Source organism: Nanorana parkeri, unplaced genomic scaffold, assembly GCF_000935625.1.
Source record: "Nanorana parkeri isolate BGI_ZX_2015 unplaced genomic scaffold, ASM93562v1 scaffold1372, whole genome shotgun sequence".
Classification (NCBI taxonomy): domain Eukaryota; kingdom Metazoa; phylum Chordata; class Amphibia; order Anura; family Dicroglossidae; genus Nanorana; species Nanorana parkeri.
The window spans coordinates 153,507-162,614 of record NW_017307640.1 but is presented as its reverse complement, the minus strand read 5'-3'; the positions used below and the strand labels follow the sequence as shown (position 1 = coordinate 162,614).

The 9,108-nt window shown below is 44.5% G+C and overlaps 1 protein-coding gene across 1 annotated transcript in view; it reads right to left on the bottom strand.

The window, feature by feature from the left end:
- Window positions 1-9,108, bottom strand: part of LOC108797961 (solute carrier family 26 member 6-like) — a 23,552-nt gene that overhangs the window by 11,381 nt on the left and 3,063 nt on the right. The window contains 8 exon segments of the mRNA XM_018569649.1: window positions 1,217-1,312; window positions 2,163-2,240; window positions 2,423-2,536; window positions 3,169-3,316; window positions 6,256-6,338; window positions 7,383-7,535; window positions 7,884-8,048; window positions 8,581-8,747. Of these exon segments, the coding sequence (XP_018425151.1) occupies window positions 1,217-1,312; window positions 2,163-2,240; window positions 2,423-2,536; window positions 3,169-3,316; window positions 6,256-6,338; window positions 7,383-7,535; window positions 7,884-8,048; window positions 8,581-8,747 (1,004 nt within the window).

Here is a 9,108-nt window from a genome sequence, read left to right as displayed (position 1 = left end):
AGTCCTACATCCCCCTTCACGTCAGAGTCCCCCCTTCACATTAGAGTCCCCCTTTCACACCAGAGTCCTTAGTCCCCTCTTCACATAAGAGTAAAGCAGCTTGGCAGAAGGAGGAGGTGGAGCAGGTCTGGATGGAGACAGACTCTAGATACAGACTTCCCTCCATCCTCTTCTGAATGATGGGACAGCCCTAAATGTCGCCAACACTGGAATAGTGCGATGCGTTTGCATGGTGATGGTGGTCTGAAATATGGGACAAACTGTTTCCTGTACTGAAGCAATACATTACACATCATGTTTTTTGGAGGACACCTCTGATGAACCCAGGCAGGACCCCAAGGTTGAGAATAAAACTGGAACTCTGCTCTGTGACTTGTGAACATAGGAGTTTAATGGCTGCTTAGTTGTCACTGATCCCTATAAACTATTTTTTCCAAGGTTCCTACAGACTCTTCGGAGAGGAAAGATTATCAACTTTGACCATCACCAAGTAGGATAAGTCATCATTGGCAATCGAGGATTATTGTTTAGCAGAAGTACTTTTCTACCAGGCTAACAAAGCCACAACCATGAGATAGCAGTAGAATCGGGGACAGATTTCCGACAAGGCCACGGGGTCCACCCTCAGGCCAGCAGGGGTGTAGAGTCTCCCGACGCCTGGGACATGCGGTTCCAGGCATCAGGCGGGTAGTTTTCTACATTTAGCCCTGCTTTGGGCAAGCAGGGCTAAATGTACAACAGGGAAGCCGCTTGTTCGTGTACAAGTGACCTCGGCGATGTCGCCAAAATCACTTGTAATAAGACTGCAGGTCCGTCCTGAGAGAGGGTAAATCCGGACCTGAGTAGAATGTACTGTGCAGAACCATCATGGTGCCACTACCTCTGCCTTCTTCTTTCCCAGAGTCCCTTGTCATGTGCATATGTGCTGCTATTGCTCTACCATAGGTCAGTCAACTTTGACAATACCTCACACTCAACTGTCCCACTTTCTGAAAAATATTCCCCCTTTTATTGTCCCGCTCGTCCCATCTCCTGCGCAATGTCCCACCAGGCAGTCAGCAGCAAACTGCGCAAAGTGTAACACTGTATTTCCTGTTACAGGAAAGTTTCCTCGCAGTTCAGGAACGTCACCAATGTACTTGTTTTTCCCTATTAACTTCAATATCCTGTCATCCTGGCAACCCCCTACTAAGAATGACTGTGAAATATTTCTTACCAGATCGATTTTATTGGTTCGCCACAGGACACCAACCTCTGAGAACTGTTTAAACATCCCCTTCAAGTTCACTATAATGATTGCCGCTAAGATGGCCTGCAATAGCAAAAGGATTAAATATGTCAGTGTCTCCTATTTAATCAGAATTATTAGAAAGCAAACCTGTCATGAGAAAAATACAAACGCTGCCCCCAGGGCTTGACAGTCTCCTAGTTGCATAACTGTTAGGTCAACCCTAAGAAGGCTTGATGTGACAAATGGACTTAAAATTCTTATAAACTTTCAGTTTAGATTGGCTAATCCCATTGCAGGTGCATCAAAACAAAAGGAGAGCAAATGTGTAAAGGTTTGTTTTCTCTCGAAAGCAGGCACAGCTTGAGTAGAAAAGCCTGCCCCCTGCCAGCATGCTGCAGGGATGGAGCATCGCTCTGTGTGTGGAAGCAGTGGTCTCTCTGCAGAGGTCCAACATGCCCCTTGCTGAGTCAGAGCTGTGGCTTTGCAAGGAGCAAAGCTCATGTTCCGTGTTGATTGGAAAACTCTAGCGCTGACTCAGCAGGACCTCTGCAATTATATATTAAAGCACTGCCACTAATATATCTGTCAATGCCTCAGTGGTGCTGCTCTGCCACTGCACACAGGCACCTTTCCTAAAACTTATTCTGCTGGTTTGGATTGAATTTTCCAAGACCTTTACTATGGATTCAGCTGATATCTAGTTGATTTTTAAAGCCGTGAAGGAGGATTGCTAAGCACCGGAAACATGTTGGCTGCCTTGCATTGTTGTCAGTCGTGGAACCAATAAAATACAGTTTTTGGCTCTTCTTTGTTTGAAATGCACAGTGAATATGGCAGTGACTGATACCTTGAATATGATTGCATTTTGTCATTGTGAATATACACAGTATCCTTATTTTATATCATTTTGCCCATTTGCAGTTGTGTTTACCTTTGGTAAGTCCTGGAAGAGCTCCCCAGCCCGGAGGATGATCACAAACATAACAAATGATGCGATAGCGCTGGCTATCTATTGCAAACAATGAAAAAAGTAATAAAACCATGTTACATCCTGCGCTCCAGAATATAATCATCAGACAAAAGGATATACATTGTATCAACCAAACAGATCCTAGCTGTTTAGTATAAGGGCAGATGTCTTTACTGTGATTGGCTACAGGTTTTCTGCCCTGACCTGTGCAGGTAACTCACCTGGCTGTTTCCTCCAGTACTTTCTTGAAGCACGGACCGGGACACAGAGGCACTGATGGGAAAACACTGGAAGAAGCTCCCAACAAAATTACTGACGCCAATAGCGATCAGCTCCTGAAAGAGGAACAAAAAAGGAACATTCTTTAAAAGAACTACTTCTGGCAAAGCCAAGAATTACAGTGATCTGCTGCTCCTTCACTGTCCAATCACAGTCTTGGCCAAGCTGTATGGCTTTGCATGCAATGGAGAGAAGCCAATGGTCAGAACCATTGTAAATTTAACTTTACATACAGCTAGCATAAGTACCCAAACCAGTCTTGATATTAGCCATCTATAATCCCCAGGAAGGGCAATACTCTCTGTAGTCTGGTGCTGTACAGCGTGGCAGCACCAGGTACGACCGCCGTGCGTGCGTTAGGATTAACACCTGTCCAGACTATCTGACTCCAAGGGTTGGGATCATGTTACTAGAACAGGGGCGGTCCACAACTTGCACACCTTCCATCCTGTTCTTAGACAATCAGCATCTGCCTTCACACCTTCCATGGTGATTGGATTAGGGGGACTGAGCCACAGATGTGGGTATAAATGCTGGGGTGTGTTCCTGACACTCATTAGAACTGAAGTAGCCTGGACAAGCTGCAAAACATCTTCAACATTACAGAACCAGTCCAGTTGATTGCGACTGACTACTAACAGCTAGGTAAATAACTTCCAACATTTTTGGGTCATATGGCCCATCATACCTGGTTGCTGTCCACCTGGTAGCCATGCTTAGAGGCAAACACTTTTCCCAATGAAATAGTAATGGCATATCCCACCACGGCGATAGCGAATGAGTTCCCAATGATGTCTCTGAACAGGCTGAAGTCAGGTAACATAGGAACCTTTAGGCTGGAAAAAAAAATTGATGTTACTAAGGGAATTGGGGTTTCTAGGTGCTTAAGGCCCCGTTCACACCTGAGCCTTTGCAGCGTGAATGTCCAGGCACTACAATGTTCAACAGGAGGAATTCCATTGTTTTCAATGGACTCAATGGTTTCAAAATGCCTGTACAAATGCTAAAAAAAAACCCAGAGGAACGACCAAAGACGCTCAGCTCAAATGGGAATGGGGCCTAAAGGTTTGCTGGCCTCAGGATGCCCTCAGTGCCCTTACAGTAAACCTAATAAAATTGTAGAAATGTCACCAGCACACTAGTCCTTTTAAGATAGCAAAAGCTTCATTTATTGAAGTTTTTTGTCATATGACCAAACAAGCGCTTTCGTGACCGCACAGGGTCCCTTCATCAGGCTTTAATGCTAAAGCCTGATGAAGGGACCCTGTGCGGTCCCAAAAGCGCTTGTTTGGTCATATGACAAAAAAATGAATGAAGCTTTTGCTATCTTAAAAGGACTGGTGTGCTGGTGACATTTCTACAATTTTGCTGACATTCGCGGCACCATCCGCAGTCACTGCGAGCACCCCCCACTACAAGGGGCATATCGGTAAGGAGTGCGACAAGGATAGTACTTACTTACTTACTTACAGTAAACCTGTCACTAACATAGCATTTGAAGTAGAGGTCGCCATGAGTAAAAGCTGAATGTCAAAAGGACAGATTTATTCCAGAGATAAAGTCAGCAGAATTTCTCTAGCAGCAGAGAAAAAAACCCATTAAAAAGTAAACATGGCCATATCCCTGGCCCTATCATGCAACCTTCACTATAACAGACCAATAGGACTATGCATAGGAACAGCTTTCACTTCCTAGGTTGGTGGCATCATTGCATTACATGCCAATCATCAAATTTAAAAAAATCAAAAATGATTCTGCGATTAACCTTTAGATTCCACTAAACACAAAAACAATGTCAACAGGGTACAAATACTAATGATACAACATCTCACATTTCCAACATTACGCAAACATGTAAATATAGTGAAGCAATAAATGATGAGAAACCTATTTGTAAGTACCAATAAAAAATAATTTTTCAATTTAAAAAAAAAGTTCAAAAATAACCCAAAAAAGTAATTAAAAAATACCAAAATCTACAAAAGTTTCACCAGAATCCTCTTGCTGAAAAATAATAACTTCAGTGCCCCACACCACTAATGGATTTTTTTTTTAGGTAGGGGGTGTGGGGGGGCGTGATCCTGTCACCAGAGTAAAAAAAATTGCCTTCATCATCCATCTTGCCCAGGAAAAAGTAAGAAGTGTAATGTATCTGGCTGCCAGGAGAGAAACAAACCACCTTCATCCGTGAAGCTCTTATAGTTCTTATACATGCTATTGTCCAAAGGGGACCCCCATCTAATTAATGAACCAATAGAAGTGTCTTGGGAACTATCGATCCCCCTAAAAAAGTATCAAGGTCAAAAAACAGTAAACTGCGTGATTATTAATTCAGGAGGACACTAAGTCCAGTAAACAAAGAAAAAAACTAATCAATGATTACAATGTTCTCTATTAAAGTGATTCATTCAGACAGTGTATAGCCAACAAATTAGAACAAAATAAATGTATAAGTAGCTTGGGTACCTGTACCAGACTTCCTCAACTTTATTTTGCCAGGTGTTATGGTCTTAGCACTGGCAGAATAATCGCCGTAGCGACCCAGGTGGCCGCTATGGATCCCGGGGCACAGGCGGGCCCGGCTAGGACATCCCCCTGATGCTGTGCGGGCCGCCTCGGCTACTATGGCATCGTAGGCTGCTGGCTGTCACTGGCGGCTGTAAGGAGGAATGCTCTACTGTCCAGATCACTGACAAGCTGTCAGTGATCTGTGTAGCGGTGCATTCCTCCTCACAGCCGCTGCTGAGTCAGTGACAGCCAGCAGCTGTGGAGGAGGCTGTGTGGCGTCGGAGGAGGAGGTGGCGCCCCGCGCTGGAGGAGGAGGCAGACAGCGGATCGGGGCTGACAGGTAAGAGGTGTGCAGGGGTGTGACCAACCCATCTTAGACCCTGCAGAGCCCACCATAGAAAATCTATGGTGGGCTCTGCAGGGTCAGTTTCAGGTGGGCTGTTTGGGATATCAGTTGGGCTCTGCAAGGGGCGTAACTAGGAATCATAGGTCCCCATACAACATTTTGCTAGAGGGCCCTGTGATTTCTAGTTACGCCCCTGGGTTTTAGGATACCTGTAGATTCGTGTAGCACGCTTTAAAGTTATTATTATTATTATACAGGATTTATATAGCGCCAACAGTTTGCGCAGCGCTTTACCATATAAGGTTGAACTCCAGCCTTCACGTCAGTCTTGCACAGTTGTACCGGCTCCTCTCCTGGACTGAAATAGCTTCCTCTGATGTCACTGCACACTGGGAGCTTCTCACAATGTGCATTAGAAGCTGCAAGTCAGATAGAGCCCGCCTCATTTCCTGGCTGGAGGACATCCAGCATTATTTAGTTCTTTCTTCCCCAGCCTGACTGTCCCGGTTCCACCCCTTTCATTTATTGGGTTTCAGTCCTTTCAATCACAAAGGCTAAGCATCACATGTGGTCTGCAAGCAACCTCCAATCGGGAGATAGGTCACCCCTGATAAGGGGTGAAGTTCATGAGAGACCCAGATGACCACACTCAGAGAAGCTGCAGGACATAGCTTCAGTGCAGCGTGCAGCCCTAAAAGCTCCTGGTGTTGGGAGGGCGGTCTAAGCTCTTCAGATATGCGAGGTGTTTTCCTTCTTCACTTTACTTATGGCCCTCCAGATTTGAAGGTCTCCTACTACCAACCAGGCCTTACATGCTACTGGTTATGCTGGAGGGCTTGAAGAAGTAGAACCAAGTAGGAAGCCTTGACACAAATAACATCCATTATTCCAAAGAGTACCCAACATCTATGTACAACTCACCCAACAGGGATGTGGCCAACATTTTCTATTCCATACTTGTCATACAGTCCAACACCGTAGGAGATGCCGGTAGAGACAATGAGCTAATGATGAAATGACAAAAGAGAAGTCAGTACAAGATCTCTTCATACAAGCTTGGATTATTTATATGTATATTTCATCCAAGATATCCATTCACTCCAAAGCTTTAAAAAAGGCACTCTGACCAATAAAGATATCCATGACAATGGCCTTGGCCTCCCCATTGAGTCTTTAGCTTTTCTGTGCCATTCTTGTTTACTGGAAATGTTGCACGTGCAACATGGCTGCTTTGTCCTGAAGAGCGAGATTCCCTCTTCAGAGGCCACAATTTTACCTATGTTAAGTCTCTTTTCTGCCTTCTGACACACGTTTGAAGTGAACTCTGTCACCCTCCGACACCATTAGGGCTATGGACTGGACAAACTGGAGAGACCTTAGTTTAGCAATTCATGTTTTCCTTCTTCTCTCTTTTATCAGCATTTACATTTTAACTAATGCACAGGGATTACATGACCTCTCTTTAAAGAATTTGCTTCACATGCCTATTTGATTCAATGTGTTAGGTGCCAGGAATCAGGAATGATTACAGAATGGGCCCTAGGCAAGGTAGCAGCTTTGGCCCTCTGTTGTTTCAAATGACATGGATTGCAACAGGCACAAAGAAGCCACCGCATTTGCATTGTCTGTATTGGCGTTTCCATAACTGCCTACACTACATCCTCCCTTGTAAAGTGACATGCAGGTGTATAAATGTAACCAATTGCACACTCCCCCGGGTTTCCTGCAGTAGCGTGGAGGTTGTTGCTGGACCCCCTAGACATCCAAAAGGCCCAGTTTGCCTTGTACATGACCCAGCTCTAAATGCTTCCATGCTGCTCAGCACTCACGTAATCACTGGTGATTACAAACTGCTAGAAGCAGCAACTACAAGAGTTCAGCTACAGTACAGTCAATCTGCTGTACCGGATAGAGAACAAGAAAGGCATCAGAAAATCTTCTAACTGTGCATTGTAAGGAGGCTGCAGGTTGTAATTTCTATTGACTGTATAAGTGCATTACAGAAGAGTTCAAGGCAGAGTTCTGCTTTAATGTTTTTTTATATTTACCAGGATCAATTCAATCGGAACTGGGATTAGAAGCTTGGAAGCAAATTTCTCATTAAAAAATTTCATCAGAATGAGGACCACAGTGGAGACAACGCTGGTGACCAACGTGCCGATGTTTGTGTGGGTGATTCTTGACAACAGATTTACTACAGTCTGAAGACAAAGAAAGACAACGCAGTTACAAACCGAAGTATACCTAGCCCTGGAAATGCAGTATGACAAAGTCTGCAGACCGATAGCTAATGACCTTATTTATCACATTGTGTGAAGGAAAGACTGCAGCATTATGAATGATGGAGAGTCAGAATCTGACTGGTTAGCCTGAGGACCCAGAACAGCTTTTTCTTTTTGACTCATCGATAAAAGAGGTACTCAAGTTTAAATTATACATAACATACTGCCCGCTATCATACCCTCCGTTCTCCTCTTCTACTTATACTACCCTGTGTCATTACCTCTACACATACTGTTACCACTTGTGAGAGAGCAACCTGTACCTACATATATTAATGACAGTGGCTCCGTTTTCTGGGTCATTCTAATCCCAAAGAGGTATTTGAGCTGTGACACCAGCACGTGGACTGCCGACGCTGTGGTGTATCCGCTTATCAACGGGTCAGAGAGATATGTCACGACACATCCAAACTGGATCAGGCCAAGAGCGATCTATGGTTACAAGACACATGTTGGTAGGACGGCTATAGTAACTTTTTATGACTTCAAACAATTAGAGTGAACATCCAAAATGTAACAGCATTCTCAATTGGATGGGAGTGAAGAGACTTGGGTGTATGGGTGGAAGGCCGAGTAGCGAGGAACAGTGAGAAGGAAAGTGGAAAGTGTATCTTATCAGCCTGGTTAAAATCCATATTTTGGAATCCATTTACTCTAGTGAAGAGTTGCACAGGAAGAAATGGCAAGGTAAGGAGCAGAAAGAAGAAGAGAGGAATCTTAATCATGGGCATACATGACTGTCTTTTGCATAGATAGTGATGAGTGAAGTTATCAGAGAGCTATCAGAGGATGCAGAGGAAAAAATGACTAAGTGCATCAACATCAACATGTCCAAACAGGAAGTACATTTACCATAACCACATGGAAAGGCCAACCTAATGACATGGCTCTCAATCTCAGCCATGGCAATATCTGAAGAACACAGGATCAGAAAACCCAAGATTGTCCTATGGTAGCAACTTACCTGAAACAGTCCTGCAAGGAATGCCAGCGCCATGGCCAGCTCCACTCTCATCGCGTCTCTGGCTACCGTGTCGATAAATGTTGCATTTTCTCCTGCCATAAAGTTCTCGTTGGGCGCCAGGGATTCCGTGACACTGCCAATCATGACACAGACCACAGCGAATGTTCCTGTATCACACCACAAAACGCACACAAGGTTATGGACGGAGGTAAGCCGGTAGATGTGGTATATCTGGATTTCTCAAAGGCATTTGATACGGTACCACACAAATGCTTACTTCACAAGCTGAGGGCTATGGGCATAGATGAGGTGGTGTGTACGTGGATAGAGAACTGGCTACGGGAACGTGTCCAGAGGGTATCTGTAAATGGCACCTTTTCAGACTGGGCTAGTGTAATGAGCGGTGTGCCTCAGGGTTCTGTGCTGGGTCCCATATTGTTCAACTTATTTATTAATGACATCGGGGAGGGTGTTAACATTTCCGTGTTTGCGGATGACATCAAAATTGGGAGGGTTATTGACACGGAC